This window comes from Brachyhypopomus gauderio, unplaced genomic scaffold (genome assembly GCF_052324685.1).
Source record: "Brachyhypopomus gauderio isolate BG-103 unplaced genomic scaffold, BGAUD_0.2 sc74, whole genome shotgun sequence".
Lineage (NCBI taxonomy): Eukaryota > Metazoa > Chordata > Actinopteri > Gymnotiformes > Hypopomidae > Brachyhypopomus > Brachyhypopomus gauderio.
This window is the reverse complement of record NW_027506895.1, coordinates 1,084,414-1,103,614: the sequence shown is the minus strand read 5'-3', so window position 1 is coordinate 1,103,614 and position 19,201 is coordinate 1,084,414. Positions and strand designations below refer to the sequence as shown.

The 19,201-nt window shown below is 44.4% G+C and overlaps 2 protein-coding genes across 8 annotated transcripts in view; both read left to right on the top strand.

Moving 5' to 3' along the window:
* Positions 1-1,516: 1,516 nt before the first annotated feature.
* On the top strand, positions 1,517-17,756 carry rhobtb2a (Rho related BTB domain containing 2a). 7 transcript variants are annotated; one of them, XR_013125180.1, is made up of 12 exons: positions 1,517-1,868; positions 6,477-6,678; positions 6,824-6,945; positions 7,068-7,253; positions 7,528-8,489; positions 9,161-9,279; positions 9,606-9,756; positions 10,337-10,425; positions 10,613-10,718; positions 11,626-13,874; positions 14,028-14,150; positions 15,971-17,756. XR_013125180.1 is itself a non-coding variant. In XM_076990262.1 (10 exons), exons 1-10 carry the CDS (start codon positions 1,801-1,803, stop codon positions 11,817-11,819), a joined length of 2,199 nt encoding a protein of 732 aa, XP_076846377.1. In that variant the 5' UTR covers positions 1,517-1,800; the 3' UTR covers positions 11,820-17,755. The 7 variants fall into 7 exon arrangements, 4 of the variants coding, with proteins under 4 accessions (XP_076846377.1, XP_076846378.1, XP_076846379.1 ...); XR_013125179.1 differs by having other exon boundaries at positions 11,626-14,150; XR_013125178.1 differs by having other exon boundaries at positions 14,028-17,755.
* A 951-nt stretch (positions 17,757-18,707) lies between these two features.
* pebp4 (phosphatidylethanolamine binding protein 4) overlaps positions 18,708-19,201 on the top strand; it is a 70,037-nt gene continuing 69,543 nt past the window's right edge. Inside the window, exons 1-2 of the mRNA XM_076990308.1 lie at positions 18,708-18,746; positions 18,940-19,050. Coding sequence (XP_076846423.1) covers positions 18,950-19,050 — 101 coding nt within the window. The 5' untranslated portion in view covers positions 18,708-18,746; positions 18,940-18,949. The remainder of the gene's footprint in view (positions 18,747-18,939; positions 19,051-19,201) is intronic.

The following is a 19,201-nucleotide window of genomic DNA, read 5'->3' as shown; positions in this document are numbered from 1 at the left end:
AATGTCCTGTGGACACACTCTGACTTCAGTAACAGCCTGTTGGGAGTCTTTATCTCTTTCTAGAAGGAACAAGTGGCAATCATGATATAAAAATGTGTTGCAAAGCTTTCTCAACAGAGACGTCCACCACAGCTTCTTATGGTTCAGGGGTAAAGATGTGATGTAAGACCACTGATGAAGATCAATGTTTTTGGCAATTGTCCTTTGCCTTCTTCGCCTTCAAGTAGGAGAAAAGGCACAAAAGAGGATGTAATAGCAATAGCAAAGATGCATAAGACGAGTGGCCTTTGGTACTGGTAGCACACACATGTCCAAAACAGGATGGAAATGTGTGCATGGTTGAAATAAAGACCACAGATCAAGGAAGTCAAAAGGCGTTTCTGAGACCTGCCTCAGAGATGAATCCTCTTTTACCTAAAAAAGCGTGAAAGCTAATGTGATCTGATATTTTTCATTAAATACCACGGTGGATCTGTAGTTTGTTTAGGGAAATTCAAAATGTATTATATATTCTATTTCACTTATGTCATGCAGATAAATGTCACAGATGTCCACACATTTACTCAGGAATTTTGAGGAACTACTTGTTTCTGAGACGTTCGTGAGGGCTTGTGAGACGAAGGTTTCTTTGGAATAATCTTTATTATCTATGACACAGGAGTACACGAACACAAACTGAAAATCAAAAGCTGACGCTGAAGCTACTGTTTGAACAAGAGGGTCCGGGAAGTGCTAGTTGTAGCAAGGGCTAGTAGCCTCAGGTTTGGCACGCCGATAGTACAGTACAGTCCCTTCCCTCTTGGCTTAGCAATGTGCATTGCAACGTGGATGGCAGGTACATTCGGGCTTTTAAGGCGTGCAGAGCCCCCTAGTGGTTGATGATCAATCATTATTAGTTTGGATCCAGTTCTCCAGATGTCTGTCCCCAAGAGATAGGGCCGAGGGATCATCTAAAATATACTATAAAATGTATGACATCCCTAGGACGTCACAAGTATATTCACGGATTGCAGACCAAAATTCTTGAATCTTAGAACAGCCCCTTAATGTATGGGTACCCCTTCCTTTAATTCACAACAAACTGCTGAGTCCTTTAGACCAAGTTTGTAAAGTTTACTGGGAATCCAGGAAAAAATCTTATTATTGCTGAGGTACATTCATGAGTCTCTAGATAATTCATTAAAATCGTGGTACATTTCATCCCATTTCATAGCCAAAATGTACACATAATTCTTTCTTCAACATGCTTTTAAGTGCAGAGCAGGGATGTTCATACATTTTTAATGTCAGAGACACGCCGTTATGACATTTTTTTACATCGTTTTTTAAAAATATGTTAGACGCATAAATGCAAATATGAACACACGCATTGCATTTGATTTTGAATTATGCGTCAATGTAGGCTACTTGAGAAACTCACTTGAGAAACGCAAATGAAACTCTAACACTGAATTAGCATTTTCAGATTCGCATTTGAATTTGAAACAAGTCCGGAACACGCTGCCATAGTTTCCCACCGAACCAGCGAGTGGGCTGCCGGGCGCGGTGCGTATTGTACAGTGCGTACGGTAACGGTACCGGAGGGCGACGCGGGCGCTTCCTGGCGGAGCTCTGACAGCCTCCGGCCTCGCGAGCTGACCGAAAGGCGATGCTCTCGTGAGGGCGTCCGTTTAAATCAGAAAAAAAGGAGACGGCTGTTCCACCTTCGCTTCGCACGACGGCTCGAATCGCGGCCTTGAAGCCAGCTGTAAATGAAAATGAAGTTCATCAGCGCTTCTCGTCGGCGGCGAGCTGCACCTAATGGATATCACTTCCCCCGTCCACTTTCAAACACCGACCGAGCCGATGCGCCACTTCCTTCTGATGCGGTAAGACGACCCGTGCCAAAAGGCGGGTGTTAAATTCGGGTCGGGGAGTATTTTGACTGTGTTTGACGGCTCGTAGGTTGCACCGACCGACATTAAAATGTCATTCCTTAAAAGTACTCGCCCGTTACGTAACGCGTACAGTAACGCTTTTGCTGTGAATGGGCTTAATGCGGGCCGGGCAGCAAACGTCATAATGAAAGTCGCTATATTGTAACGCACAGCCTCGTTACATATTTAAAATGCAAGAAAACATGTAAATGTTGTTGGATATTTAAACATATTTAACACAGACGTGTGACTGTGTTCATTTACAACGCCGTGCGGTATTTAGGAGTGATGTTTGTTATGCGTTAAAGCTCCAGGCTGACACGTTTTTTTACGGTTACAGTGACTGAACATGTTGTGTTAATAGACAAATAAACATGTAAACAAGGGAGCATACGAAGTCAGTCGCTGCTTCACCCGAGATTGCATCACCCAGATAGCGGGTTTACCTGTTTTATTCCGAGTGTGTTTGAACCTTACGGCATGGAGATGCTTGCGACAAACCCTAGATGATCAATGACAAAATCGTTTTTCCTGTCCCTGGAAACACTGAATGAAGTAGCTAAAGGAGTTGAGCTAACCGGAACTGTCAGTGGTGACAACGACTTTCTGAACATCTGTATATTGTTGTGGCATCTTCTTGGAGACAAGACAGAATTACTGTATTTGTGTCAATTAGATTGACTGGCATGTTCTAACTAAACCTCTCAACTTTATTATGTGATAAATGCCTTTAACACATTTCACTTAACCCACAAGATACCTGCGTATTTTGATTTTGCATCAAGGATGCGCCAGCAATCTCTTCAATAGGCGGGGTGTGTGCGTGTGTGTGTGTGTGTGTGTGTGTATGTGTGTGTGTGTGTGTGTGTGTGTGTGTGTGAGTGAGAGAGAGAGAGGGGGGGGGGGGGGTAAGACGATTGGTCCAGGAATAGCTGCACGTTAGTGCTCATACACACCAAAAATAACCCACAGTGGTAACGCGACACTGTCCGCATGGGCTGAAAACTTGTTGAACTCTCTTTAGCTGCATCACCTTCGGCGGTCATCATCCCGGGAATGTGTTAGGAGAGTTTTTAATCCATGTACCATTTACTAATACATCTACATTTCGTCCATATCTCCTGAAATACGGTGATCTGAGATTGGAGCACGTTTACATTTATGCATAGGACGACGCCTTGCGCGACTGGCTGCGCTCTAAGACAACTGTAAGCTACAGTCTATAATAACTAAGGTTATCAGTAAATGTTTTTGCAGGAATTTGAGCAAATTGCCCGCTTTCTCTGTAAACCACATAACCTATGGTTTATAGGTGTCCAAATGCTTTGCTTTTGTGCCTGTCAGTCACTCCCTTGTGTGGTCAGGGTAAGCTGATGCAAAACTGTTTTCTAAGCTTTTATCATATTTCGCGCGTGGCTGTTTACGGAATGTTTCTTAAATCAAATTGTTGAGTCTATTTTCCGTGAACAGACGGTGATAAGTCAGATATCACTGACCCTTAATAATACAAAACAACCCCGGATACGAACATTTTAAGTAATACACACTGGATGTAGAAGAGGAGCTACTGATAGTAAAATCTGTCTCCTTGGAAACCAAAGACTGGGTTGCGATACTCGCAACCTCCATTTTCAAGGCACGAGGGAAGAAGACGGGTTCTCTTCGTTATCTCGTGCTTTTCAACTAAGGGAATTACGAATGTTGTTTGTATGAAGGTAAAGAGACTGGTGTGACGATATGCATATATAAATCTTATCCCCAAGCTTCCATTATGATTAATATGTCGTATGGGATTATGACTAATTAATTCTTGATTCACCGTATGAGATTTATGTTGAACGATGTTTATGAAAACAATACTGAATACATATGTATTTAAAAGCTCATACCGTGTACAAGCTGCTTTATTTGGCAAAGTGTTTTATATTGCACGTGCCTCACGTTGCTTTTCTGCATTATTATGCATAAACAGACATAAACGTTACGCCGCCACTTTTGCCTAGTTTTATGACGACATATAACGATGTCGATGTGTGCATTAAACGATGCAGGCCTACATGGGGAATATTTGAAACTGGATCAGAACACTTACAAGCTGGTAATTGAAGAGTCTGGAAAACGGTGTAGCTTTCCTGACAGGTCGTGAGCCTGGATTGTAGCACTTAAATGCACGAGCGCTTGCGTAAATTCCACAGACATATCAAACAGGAAATTAATTTGTTAATTAATCTGTGTAATTGGTCACATATTGATCAAAGTCTTAGTGTTAGCAACTGGAACGTGGCAATGTTAAATTACTACCATCTAACAAATGTGGTGTTAATTTAGCAATAGGTCCAAAAGAGTGTACACATTTTGTATCTTGGTGTGTGAACAGAATCAAGAACCTTCCAGGAAAGCTCTGAATAATGGCGCGACAACCTCAGAAATCCTACATGCACTTTCTTCTTCTGTGTAACCCAATAGTGCTGCTAATTCTAGTTTGTAACTTAACCTGTGTATTGTTGGAAATAGCCACATGTTTATTTACTTGTTCATTTATTTACTGTGAAAATCATGCATACTCAATTCATGCAGTGATATATAAAGTGAAAACGCCTGCAACTTCTGTCTGGAGAATGGTTGGGTGTGTTTGGTCTTGTGTCTGACAGGGCTGATAGAAAATGGGTCGAGCAGTGTGCTGAATTAAGCAGAATTGTATGAATTCTGTCTGGCAGTTCTGTTGCTTGAAATAGAAATAGAAACCAAACACCAAAGACAGATGGAGAATTATTGTCAAATTCAGTATTCATTCACCAATGTTCTTTTTGAATTTTTAAGTGATTCATCAGATGGTATTTGATGAATGCATGAATTATGAATGGAAGTGCTGTGTGAGCTTGCATGCTGATGATATTAGACATAGCATAAATATGCCTGTCAAAGATGTAGATCCTGCTGACATGCACAGTGATCGTGGGGTGGTCACTCAAAATTATCCCGCCACAGTCTTGGTTTCATTCTGTACTTCACAGTCACCTCTGTGTCTTACATTTCTTAACTTTAGCGAACCAAGAGGCAGCTCTGTGTGGCGATGTAGGCTGGCATAAAGGAGAGTGAACTGGATTAAACGTTGTGTATTAGCTGCATTACCTAACCAGTGTGTCTGTGCACTTCTATAGCAGGGAGGAGGGTCATTTTAAATGGAAGCTCTAAAAAAATGCACAACCACAAAGGAGTAACGTAAAACATGGCAACCTGAACCTGGGTCAGGGAGACATGCGAGTGTGGTGGTTGTGAGCTGCCAGACTCACTGCCTCACTGAAACTGCATCTGCTGGGCTTTGTTGCAGAAATGACCTCCACAACTAAGATGCATTTCAGTAGACTGGACATAAGAAATGGTTTTCTACCCATTGCAGCTCTAACAGTATTTATGTTAGAAATCAAGTTGCAGAAAGGTTAACAAAACAGACGTGGTTTTATTTCCACATTGTCCATATGCACATATCTTATCAACCACCCTCCATTTTTTATGCTTTTGTTTCTACTGTTTCACCACTGAATTGGAAAAAGTCCTATATGAATCTTTACTAAGCAGTCAGAGCCTAGATTCCCGATGGGTTATGGTGATTTTACACATTAGTAAAGTCATTAGTAAAATTAGTAAAGGAAGTATTTTTGCTACTACAGAACATCTAGATAACCAAATGTAGTATTTTCAAAGAGATTTTAGACATCTAGGGGCGTTAGTTTACTGATTGTACCAAAGACTTGGGCAGAAATCACTGAATTGGAGCTATTCTCTAAAAATATGCCTTCTTTGTGTTTGTACTTCTAGATATCACACATGCATACGCACACACACACACACACTAACTCTTGCTAAAACCTCCAGTTTAAGTTGGTTCTAGCTAGATGTGTTGCCATTGACATCACTGCTGCATGTGTGCAATGCAGCGGGATCAGGGGGTAATTACATTATTGATCGTACTTACTGCTCTACTGCCACTGGCCCCGTATTGGCCATTTTAGGAGCCATGTGCCAACTTATTCAAGAGATCCATTACAAATGCATGACTGCAGGACAGCCAGAAGGTGACCACAAGGTCATTCGAATCATCTTTCTTGGTGGAGTGAGGTGCAGTGATTTGTCATTCATTGGGGAGTTGTAGCAGGTCTGATGCATTTCTCCATAAAGGTGGGGGGTTTTCAGCAGTGGCCAATATTATATGTGCAGAGAGCAAACAATCCCATCTTAGTGACTGTTCTGAAGAAAAATAAATCTAGACAACACTCAGGAGGTGTGTCTTCCTGCCTATCAATCATGTGGGTCTATAGCTTTAGACAGAGCATTCAAGGGAGGGGCTGTGTTTGGCAGAGTTTCAAAACAACTAGCTTCTGTTAACTTCCACCAAAGTTGCTGACTGTGCCTTTAACCCAAACAACCTGACCTATGGGCAACACGGCACTGAATGTTTTCACTCTTTTTTTGTTATTACTGTCTATTTAACACAAACCATATTATCTGTTACTCTAACCATAAAGCACTACTACACATACTGTATGTGACTGTTTCCAGTTCCCATTTTATGGATTCTGATATGGACTATGAGAGGCCAAACGTCGAGACCATCAAGTGTGTGGTTGTCGGAGACAACGCGGTGGGAAAGACCCGTCTCATCTGTGCCCGTGCCTGCAACGCTACCCTCACTCAGTACCAGCTGCTGGCCACGCACGTGCCCACCGTCTGGGCCATCGACCAGTACCGGGTGTGTCAGGAGGTGAGACATCATGAAAGCATGGGGAAAAGTTGTAATTATTGTATTAAAGTATAGAGGTTAGTTTTAATATCGTTAGCGTAATATAGTTGCAATGTAGTTACATGTTGTAAATAGTTACGTGGGTAAATCTCCATGCATGTGATAGGTGTGTTTCTCCAACCAGGTTCTAGAGCGCTCCAGGGACGTGGTGGACGATGTCAGCGTGTCCCTGCGTCTCTGGGACACTTTCGGGGACCACCACAAGGACCGGCGCTTTGCGTACGGCAGGTGAGTCACGCCCGTGTACTTTGCGGTTCACGTGTACTCCACACATACCACGTGCACCACGTGAACCCTGCAATACGACCCTTCGGTAGCTCATGTTGTCGTTCACGGTGGCGTCACTGCAGGTCGGACGTGGTGGTGCTGTGCTTCTCCATCGCCAACCCCAACTCACTCCACCACGTGAGGACCATGTGGTACCCTGAAATCAAACACTTCTGCCCCAGGGCACCAGTCGTCCTCGTGGGCTGTCAGCTAGACCTGAGATACGCTGACCTGGAGGCGGTGAACCGGGCCCGCCGCCCTCTGGCCAGGTAGGACCAGCTCCTGTTTCCAAGGTTCTTCAACTCCTGCTTCACTTCAGCGTCAGCTCTTCCAACGTTTGACACTCCACGAATAAATAGCTGCTAGACTAAACTGGTAAAACCATATTATACATCATCCGCTCAAATTCTATTGGCATTTACAGTGGTGTCTTGATTTGTCATTATATTTGTTACATCATCTCAATGCATTCAAGAAGCCTTTTGTAAATATTGTAATTTTATTGACGTGGAACATCAGCTGGGGTATTTTATAACATTTCAGACCCATAAAGTCCAACGAGATATTGCCGCCAGAGAAGGGTCGCGAGGTGGCCAAAGAGCTCGGTGTCCCATATTACGAGACCAGCGTCGTCGCCCAGTTTGGCGTGAAAGACGTTTTTGACAACGCCATCCGCGCGGCCCTCATCTCGCGCCGCCACCTGCAGTTTTGGAAGTCCCACTTGCGCAATGTCCAGAGGCCCCTCCTCCAAGCCCCGTTCCTTCCTCCCAAGCCGCCTCCTCCCATCATCACGGTCCCCGCCCCCCCAAGCAGTATCGAGGAGCACCCGGGTCGCCTCTTGGAGGACCCGCTGTGCGCCGACGTGGTCCTGGTCCTGCAGGAGCGCCGGCGCATCTTCGCGCACCGCGTGTACCTGGCCACCGCCTCCTCCAAGTTCTACGACCTCTTCATCGCAGAGCGGCGGACGCCGGAGGACGGCGGAAAGGAGAAGGAGCGACCCCGGCCGCCGGCGCCGTCCGGTCGGGAGCTGCTGATGCGGGCGGCCAGCTTCGACGTCTGCGAGAGCGGCGACGAGAAGGACCGGGCCAACCTGCGGGCGTGCACCAGCGACGGGACGCTGCGCGGGGGGGAAGCGGAGCGCGGGGGGGGCGGCCGCCTGCTGCCCGCCTTCAGCCGCGCCTTCCTCGACGTCCAGGAGGAGATGGTGGACGATCCGGTGACCCTCAAACCCAGGCCGATGACGGTGGTGCGCATGGACCCGTCTATGCAGACCGGTCCGTTCCGCGCCGTGCTGCGCTACCTGTACACGGGGAGGCTGAACGAGCAGGAGAAGGAGCTGATGCAGGTGGCCCACATCGCCGAGCTGCTCGAGGTGTTCGACCTGCGCATGATGGTGGCCAACATCCTGAACGACGAGGCATTCATGAACCAGGAGATCACCAAGGCCTTCCACGTCAGACGCACCAACCGAGTCAAAGAGTGCCTGGCCAAGGGAACCTTCTCAGGTCGGTGCTTCTCCATCTGTTCCTTTCCGTTCAAATCTGCACTCTTGGTTTCCCCCCGTCACTTGCGGCAGTGTCATTGAACGTAAACGTGTAAAACGCTTTTTTTCTTCTGCTCCTCTACCTCATCGTGGTACCCAACCGCTCACTCGTCCACGCCTGCAGAGAGCGACTAGTCCCCATATTTTGCCAGCTGGCGTTTTAAGCTTGTGTAATCAGGAGTGTTGCGGGAGGGCGGCTGGTGTTTGTCTGCCTTGCCGGGCTGAGCTGTGCTGGCCTGTCAAGCTGCTCCTTCACTGCTGACTTTGCTTCCTTTCCGGCTCTTACGCAAGCACAGTGCCGTCCTGTTTATTTACTCTCCGGCCCGCTCTCAGCTCTCAGACAGATGGGATATCGACAAAGGGCTTTGTAGGCACCCAAGATAAGAATGTTTTCAATGAAATCCTCATCGTTTTTTTTCCAGGAACAGTGGTGCATTATGAAGACAAACCTTATGACAAGCTGTTGTTGTTGTACGATTAGTTTCTTAGCTTAAAGACAGATTGTTAGTTCAATTACTAATGTGGTTAATTTAACAATGAATGGTTAATTCCACATTGCTGTTTTGTGTATTATTAATTGACTTTTCTTTGCTGTCTTCTGCTGTGGTGTCCGTGTTTCTTGACGTCTGACAGATGTGATGTTCAAGCTGGATGACGGAGCAATAATGGCCCATAAGCCTTTGCTCATCTCCAGCTGTGATTGGATGGCAGCCATGTTTGGAGGACCCTTTGTGGAGAGCTGCACTAAAGAGGTACCACGATGTTCTGAGGTTTTGGTTTGAGTAATCACTACTCAGTAATCAGTACTTACCGCCGAGCACCACTCCGGCGAATCTGGGGCTTGTTAGCTGCGCCCCACGGTCCAGATCGAATCCCAGCGCCACATGCCGGAGGCGACACAGTTGTCCACATGCCTGAGGCCCTGCAGCTGCCTGCATTCCCAGGTGCTCGGGGTCATTCTAGCATGCTGATTGGCTGAATCATTCTAGGAGATCACGTCGTATGACTCATCATGCGTGGACTAGGAGAGATTATAAAAAAAATAAAGAAAAATATCTGTATTTATTCTGCGCTCCAGGTGTTGTTTCCGAACACGACCCGTAGCTGCATGCGTGCGGTGCTGGAGTACCTCTACACAGGACGCTTCTGTTCCCGCCCAGACCTGGACGCCATGGAGCTTATCGTCCTCGGCAACCGTCTCTGTCTGCCTCACCTTGTTGCGTTGACAGGTACACTCAGTGCTGTAGTTATCCTCACATGTCATCTTCCACACCTGGAGGGGGAGGAACAAATTGTGTGTGTGTGTGTGTGTGTGTGTGTGTGTGTGTGTGTGTGTGTGTGTGTGTGTGTGTGTGTGTGTGTGTGTGTGTGTGTGTGTTTTGAAGATGCATTCATATATAGTCTGCTACCTTTCCAAAATTATATTTGTAGTGTAGAAACAATTTAAAGCGTGATCCAGGCATGTCCAAACGTTCGGTATTGTGACTGGTACTGGTACTGTGGTCCATTTACAGTAAAATAAATCATATTTACAATGAGCTAATTTGACAATAGAAACTTTAAAAAATAGAAATACTTGTAATATTATCTAAAATCTACTGGAAGATAATATGATCCTACAGAAATAGAAAAGCATAAAATAACTGTAATTCTATAAATAATCAGAGCACCACTGATCAAACAAAAACATGCTAAAAATCTCACAAAAACCAATTCCAGAAAGGCAATGATTAAAAATATTGTTTTTGTTGTTGTTATGTTGTTGTTGATGTTAGATCAAGGTTGTGTGTGTGTGTGTGTGTGTTTCAGAACTGTATACTGTGACTGTGCTCATGGAAGCTGCTATGATGGGCACTGATGTAGATGGGGATATTCTGGTTTATCTGGAAATGGCTCAGGTAAAATGGCTCAGGTAAAATGGCTCAGGTAAAGTGCTGGGTCAAGTCTGTTAAACACATCATGGAGTGTAGCCACCAATACCAGGCTACTGCTATGTCATGGGTATGCTTTGAACAGAAACTGTCCATCCACAAAAATGATATTCTGTTTTGTTCTTTTCTGCTCTCTGATTGGCTGTTTTCTCAGTTTCACGGAGCCCATCAGTTGGCTGGGTGGTGCCTCCATCACATCTGCACCAATTACAACAGTGTGTGTCGCAAGTTTCCCCGTGACATGAAGGCCAAATCCACAGGTACCTTCACACCCTTATATAACACACTATTACAGTTTGAAACACAGCCACTGTTGTGTTTGAGCGCTCAGCACTAAAGTACAGGTGAGTTAGGGGAATAACTGTTCATCCCAATACACATACACTTCCTGACCATTTAATAAACACCTAGCTGGTAGTTTGCTAAGTCAACACTATAGATGTGTTGTGTTTGCCAGACCTTTAGTCACTCATCAGTGATCAGTTTGGGACCACTGGGACACTGTTGTCTGATATTTTTGGGCTCTGACACGTTTCCCACAGAGCAGTGACAATGACATGGTGGTGGGTGAAGTGGTGGCACAGAGACAGCGGGTGTAGCGGTCTGGGTGGAGCTTTCTGTGTCTCACTGTCACACTGGTGAGACTTCAGAGACCCAAAAATATCCAGCCCGCTGTGGTGCCTTGCTCATGAACTGACCACTGAGGAAGACCACTGAGGAAGACCTTCTGATGAAGACCACTGAGGAAGATCACAGAGGAAGACTTCTGAGGAAGATCACTGAAGAAGACCAATGTGAAAGATCACTGACCTAGACTAAGAATCACTGGGCAAGGCACTTTTTTGCCAAATGCTCAATACAGCAGCATTTGCAAATGACACATACAATATATGGTAAGATTATACAATTATGTATGTAGAGAGCAGACTAGATCTTTCTTATGGTAGAATGTAGCTTCAGAGTTCTACATTTTAGTGTTAGGATATTAAGAGCACAATGAGCTCCCATATAGAAAGTGTCATTTTGGTATTTATATCTGAAATACTGGGAATGGTATCAAAAAGTTTATTAAAAAAGAGAAGATACATGTTCCAAATTTGGGCAGCGCATTTAAAATAAAATACGGTGGCTTTTGTAGGCGGTCATGTTTTGCCTGGTGTCTTGCAGAGAACCAGGAGTACTTTGAGAAGCACCGCTGGCCGCCGGTGTGGTACCTGAAAGAGGACGACCATTACCAGCGGGCACGCAAGGAGCGCGAAAGAGAGGATTATTTGTACCAAAAACGGCAGTGCAAGCGTAAGTGGCTCTTCTGGAACCTTCCCTCCTCGCCCTCTTCGCCCGGCTCCTCCGCTGTCGTGTGACGCCCGCGCCTCGCCCGCGCCGAACCGGGACAGGACGCAAACGCCGCCATCTTGGATATACTTCTGCTGCCGCCCGGAGTGAACGTCAGCATACGAGACAGCAGAGCGGGAGGACGGAGAGACGCCGAGCGTAAGGTTGTGTGTCCGCGTCTGTCTGTCTGTCTGTCTGTTCTGCTCTGATGTGCGGAGTTACAGACCCAGGATGCCTGAAGCTTTGAGCCCTCGGCCATTTGAACACCACAGCATGGCGCATTCGGATACGCCCCAGCAGATGACGTGTGCTTAGTGACGCTAACGTTTGCCGCTTTTTAAAAAAGTGCTTTTTAGCTACACGGAAGAACATTTAGACCCAAGAAAAAATGCCAAACTCCATTTTGGCGTTCTTCAGTCTACAAACACACGTCGTTTTCCAGAGCAACAACTGCGAGGACTTTGCGTGCATTGGAGAAAAAGGGAGACGTGGACACCAGCCACCACTGAACGTCCTGTTAAGCTTACTCAGTGTGTCCAGTGCACAGTTTATTTACCTGGTGTTAGATTCTGGGGTTTTTCTTTCCCCTTTTTTGTGGAAGCGTAATGCAGAATTGTACTTGTCAGTGATGTTGCTGGTCCTGACGATGATTTCGAAAGTGATTTGTTTGTCCTGTTGGGGTTTTTATTGTTGTTGTTTGTTTTGTGATGACCTTCTAAAGGGCTCTCATTCTCTTAATGTAATCGGACCGTTTTTCACACGTTCACCTGGCCAGTGGTCAAACTGAGGCAAACATTCAGACAATAACGGAACTGCCCACGCTCAATTATTCAACATAATATTTAGCAGCGATATTGCAGACCACCACCCTTAAAAGCCTGATACATCCCACGACCCAAACAAGCTGTCAGACAACACCCTCTTCCTCAAGTGAACCGCTTGTGAAATCTTACATCAAACATGTACACAGACTCAGAGAGCCTTGTTTACCCAGGGCGTGGGTGCTCAAAGCGCTCTTTACCAAAGTCAGTTCTGGAATGCGTTGAGGCAACCTGGCCGTGCTCCAGGAGCGCTAACGCACTGCAGAATTCCCTCGCGGGTCCCCACGTCTACAGCTCCATTCGTGGGCACGTTCCCGTCCTGGCGAAGGCTGAGCTGGATGGGGTGTGACTCCGGTGCGTTGGGAACACAGTGATGTGGGACCAGCAGCATTGTGGGAGCAGGTCCCAGCCCAGGACCGTCAACATCGCATGCTTCGCTCTCCCTGGGTTATTACGCTTGGTATCTGGCCCATTTAATCTGCATTTCCAAACAATATTACCGTCTACGTAGAAAGCAAAAGATGCTTATGCTAGTTTAGATTAGAATTTAGACCTTTTAAGTGAGAATTTAAAATACCATGTAAGCAAAGACGATTAGAATTATTATACTTGAAGCTACTTAAGCAGTGCTAAACACTTAAAAAGTGTAGTTAGAATAAGGCAGACGGTCTTGAACTGAACGCTGTTTACATTGCGCCCTCAGACAGATGGACGCATTACAAGCATGAAGCATATTGAGTAGCGTAGACCTGAACCTGCTCTGCAGGTCCAGTTTTTTTTAATCAGAATCTTCTAGCTCACTTGCTACCTGACTAAACTTGACCTGACCTGACGTGCGAGTGACTGGTGTTAAAATAGAAACAGGACAAAAGGTGTTTGCCACCCGTCCTTACGCCACCCGTAGGCCTTTACAGCAGTGTTAGTTTAGTGTAAAGCACAGGACACGCCCCATTTCCCAGCATGCACTCAGGTGCTGTTTGCCCAGACAGTCTGCTATAACTTTCCACAGGCTTAACTCATTAATGGCGTGACAGTCGCTTTGCTTTATTGGCATCACTAATAATCAGAGAAATTCTGCATGTGAAGGAAGCCAGCATGATGTTTGGGAACTGTGACAACATTAATAGTCTGTGTGCACAAGATGTGTGTGTGGGGGGGGGGGATTGTGGGGGATTGTATTTGGGGCAGCACAGATGCAGCAGGGCAGGTTTGCAGCGGTGACGTGGACTTGCTCAGAGGGCCACCAAGGGACAGACCTGCACTGTGAGTGTGGCTACCGTGGTTACACAGAGCCGCCATTAAATGGGAGTGGCTTACATATCTGAAGTCGCTTGAGCTCAGGTAACCTGCCCTTTGACCTTTGTTTTTTTTTTTTTTTTTTTGCCTGGTCTGCCCTTTGACCTCTGGTCTTGATAGCAAGTGTGTGCAAGACTGATCAGCTCTTTGCCCTGATGACAGCACAGTCAGCTACTTTCTCGTGTGAAGTATTTAAATCACCTAGACTTTGTCATGTACATTCAACGGACTACATTCTACCAGGTGTGAGTCTGACATGCACACACACACACACACACACACACACACACACACACACAAAGAGGCACACAGCAGGTGGTGTGAAAACTGCTTTTGTGGCATCATCTGCGCATGCCATGTTTTTTGGTACTCTGATAAACACCTTCCCCCTATTGATTAGGAGTCCTTGGTTTAAATGTAAACGTGGCACTGTCCACTGTGCATGACTCCGAAATGGAGATAACACGCATGACTCTACAGCCTGTCTGATCGAGTTTGACTGCTACCCGCTGGAATGCACTTCAAGTATGACGAGTCTAAATATCACCAACACACAACCTCTTAAGGTTGAATAAATCCAACATACCTCAGAAAAAAACTTAAAATCTAATTTAATACCCACATTTCATTTAGATATGAATTACAATAGATTATTCCCATAGATTGCTTGATCCCATGTCAACTGCTACAGAGAGTTAAGGGACTGTATTTATGGGATGTTGACAGAAAAAAAAGTGTCAACCAATCAGACACCATTTTATTCAGCATCACAACCAATCAGACCCCATTATATTCAATTTAAAAGTACATGTTCCAGCAACCTATCGCTCTTGACAAATTCAAGGTGCTTGGTATCACAGACTATGTTACAAAACACAAGCAAGCATGCGAATTTCGTCAATGTCAATGGCTGTCCACGCATGATAAAAACATCAAACCAGATCAGTTTTCATTCATTCACACAACGTGTAGTCTGTAGGTTTTCACAGAACTTTACAGTCTGTCTATACTCACAGCACGTAGCCTGATGTTTTGACACTTCGGATTATAAGAACGCTGAAAACCTCGTTTTCACAAGACTGTAGATTGGGATAGGTCAGTGTAGTAAAACAGTGTGATGTAATATGTAATAAGTGTGATGTAATACCTGCTGTCTTAGCAGGTTTCCATTTTTTTTACATCCTTCCTGTACAGCTTCAACAGTTCACTATGTGACACAGGAAGCAATAGTCTCTCTTCTATCTGTAATGTAATATGGTCATTCAGAAAGGTACAACATCACCTTTTAGCACTGACATATATTCCTGTGTTTATGTTTTTCATTCCTTATCGACACAGTTTATTTGTTACTGAATATAAAATTGCCCTTTGACTGCCCTTTGATTGCTATGGTTGTTGTTTATAATGGCAGTTAACCGAGACTTGACATTTCAGTCACAGGGCACATCGAGACGGTGAATGTGCTACCCCAGAGAGACGCTCTCAAACAGAGGTGTCAATTCCAGGTTCAGAAAGTAAAAAGTCCTCACCAGGATTTTGCTCAAGCTTGCTAGATTTTCTAATTAGTGCAATCCAGGTAAAATTGGAATCAACACAATCCAGGAAGCCTGAGCAAAATCCTGGTGAGGACTTTTACTTTCTGAACCTGGAATTGACACCTCTGCTCTCAAATCACCCGACACGTATCTGAGATCACTGGAGATTCCTGTGGCTAGTTAGTGCCCTGCTAAGTGTGTTGTGGAGAACTAGGCTATTTGCACTTGATGAGGCAGGCGTGCTATTAAAAACGAAATGCATTCTTTTGGGACGTCACTCTGTAGAGCCAAAGATGACAGTCGTTCACTGTGGAATTACTGCAGAAACCTGGTTTGACAACACGATCTCCACTCATTTACAGTGTATGAACTACACCTGTATGTGAATGTGCCTCATCACACTAATGCAGTCATGTGGTCACGATTCAATGATGGAGTTTTCAGTGCTCTTTCAATTACCTTGGAGATGTTTTTTTTTTCATTGTTGCTGTCCAATGGAAACTCTGCATTTCTCCAACACTGTTGCAGATGGAGAAGAGGAACGTGAGGATGGTTCTGACCCGAGTTCTACAGCGACGTTCAGGAACACTTAGGGCTCACTCCAAGCTCTAAGAGTCACAAAATGTACAGATAACACAACACTCGCCCCTTAATGTACAAACTGTACCTAATGCGCCAATCTTCAAAATGATGTTTTCCTTGGACAGCAATAACTTGAAAGAACAGGTAACAGCATTTAGGAATTTTTCTCAGTTAAACTGAGTTTGTGTGTGCTGCAGAGAAGACACCCCATGCCTTAATGTGAAGGGACAATAAAAGGTTCCAGTTACTCTTTACTGTATGTGTTTGTACTGAAACAATACCGAGGCTTAGCAAGCACCAAACACGCCATGCACCTTGTATGTGTACATTATAGACTGGATGTATCCATACTGTAGTGTGTAGTGTGTAGTCTGTTTGCTTTTCCTACGGTTTTTGCCGTCTTTGTGTTCTTAGTTGGCTTTATAAAAAAAGCACTTTAGAAATGATGAATATTGCATTTTGCGTCATTGTCATGAATGTACCCATATTAACTGCCTTTTGGACCTCAGAATTAGCAGGTGTGGTGTGTCATCCACCCCCATGACCTCCCACAGACCACCAAACCGATGCAGGGAATTACACTTTCAATGTGTGTTTTACTATTTCGGACTCAGTTTTGTTGAAATGCTACGTGTGACTCAATGGGCGGTGAAGGAGGGCGTGTGTTAGCAGGGCAGCGTGGTCAGGTGATGTAGACTTCTATTATGACTGCTTGGGTTTTTAAACCCTTTGAAGCCTCAGTTATAAGCCTCATTCATTAAACACACACACACACACACACACACACACACACACATAACTTTAAACTTCAGAGGGTTAGTAATATTTGTATCCAATTTTTATCCAAGTTTTCCCCATGTCTGATGCAGTCAGTCAGCCAAGGTGTGCTTAGTTAATCTTAGACAGACAAAAGTACACAAATAATTCTGGTGTTAAGGTGGCTGCTACCACTGTTTTTACCCACAGTATGTGATGTCTATTTTATGTCCGTTTTTATTAATTAGTGCATAATATAGTTTCAGGAAGCATATGATCAAGTTTCTCTGAGAGCATTGATTGTGATTGAATCTAAGGTGATGATTTCTGCGTGGTCACAAGACGTTTGAGAATGTAACTACAGTATATATCCAAACATCTTGGCTGATTCACTTTTGGATAATGGGGAAAACTGAGTAAATTAGACTTTAGCTGAATTATATATTTAACATAAGAAATAAAAGAGATTCTAGCAGAATGCTGAGCACTATGCTGTATAACGTAGACATAATGCAGACTGGTCAACCATACACATCAGTGTAGTTTAAAACACTCTTTCTGTTTTATATCACGCCAACATTAGGAAGAGAACAAAAAACAGGTGTTAAAAAAAAATGGAGGGATAAATGAACAGGTGAACTGAGGAATAACTGTCCTGAAACCTTTGGCACCCTCTCAGACATTCTGGTGCTAAAGAACCACTGCTGCACAGAAGCACAAACCAAAGGGTTTAATATGAACCGCCAGGAGACGTGGTTTAACCGCACAAGTACAGCCACACAGCTACAGCCGCACGGACATTGTGTCAAGACGTCCTTGAATCACCGAGTACAAAACCTGGATGTGGAGAAAAAATGTCATCGGGCAACATTTACTCCTAGTTTGGAGTCGGGGACTTTATATCATCAGCAAATGGAGATCTGACAATTGTAGCATGTGCTCTTGAAATGTGTAAATTGTGTTTATTTAATAAACCTGAATTAGCATATGTAAATTTGTTTTCTGTAGTCTTCCTTAACTTGTGAGGCTACACAAGTTAACTGTGTCTGTAAATTTAACAGGCCTCAGTGTTATGGTCACACACAACATCATTACAAAAACGTTCACAAGCTCCAGTAATGTTCGCACTGATGTAAACTTTAATTACCAGCTATTGAGGCTGTGAAAAGGTGTACAGCAATGATTCTTAATCATAGTCCTACTGACAATTTTTGACCCAGGTGATCTGAGGCTTAATGACGTGTCCATGAAAGAGCGGAGAAGTAACCAAAGAGTACATCCTGACTTTGATCGCTAACTGGGTTGCTCTGGGAATTCACGAATTGTAGGAACATGAAAAGTTTGCCCACAAAAACGCTTGTTCTCCAAATAAGCCGATACAGTCACAGTAAATACCCTGGTGCTGCGTCCACACTTACAGTACAACACAAAGTACAGTAAACTTTTGCTCATGTAAACACTGTAAGTGTTTAACACCTCATCATCTCCCAACAGCAGAACTGGTGACATGATGACAGCTTCGTTGCCCTAACTGCATACGGCCTCATCACCCAGAAAGGCTGGAATATTTTAGTACTTATTACATTGCATCTACTCACTCAAGGTAACTTATTTAATAATACAGGTTAGTACCGCCTAAAAGAGAAATTCCTGTCATAAAAATGCACAATATCGATTTTACTTCAAACTGTATAACACGGATGAACAGATGAAAACAAGAAAACAACAGATGCAGGCTGACTGCACGAGCTGTAGGCAACCACAGCTCTAATAGACATAAGCAACGCACCGCCAGTGATTGGACTTTGATTGACACATATTAGAACCAATCTAATTAGGGCTAAGTTTGAGTAGCCAATAAAAGTGTGGAATGGGCCGGGCAGGCCCGGTTTCCCAAATTAAGGTTGTAATTTGATATTAGGCCACTGGGTCACCTGTCATTCGACGAGACGGTCTGTTCTGGAAGGTTAGGCTCTCACACACATTCGTTTAATTTCCTAATATTCTGCGTTCACTGTCACCGTTTAAACTTTATGTCAAGAGCAAGCCGTTATTTTTAGACATTAATTGTGTATAAAGTTCGTTAGGTTTGATGGGCGCGAAATAAAAAGTATTTGGACGGATACGGTATAATCTGTATTCCCCATCTGCGTTGTTAGTACTTCTGAGATGAATTCGGCGACCTTCTGTCTGTTTGTCATGGTCTTCAACGTCCTTAGAGGAACCTCCACTTACGACGTGCTGAGCCAAGAGGACAAAGCCTTTTGCAAGTAAGAGTGATATAATATAAGCTACTCGGCACAATAAAATATACAAATAACCACCATAACGACGTTTACGTGCCATAAGCAAACTGAATTAACCTCCCTTAAAAATCCACAGATGGCTGAGGTTGGATATTCGGGCTTGTAGGCTCGTATG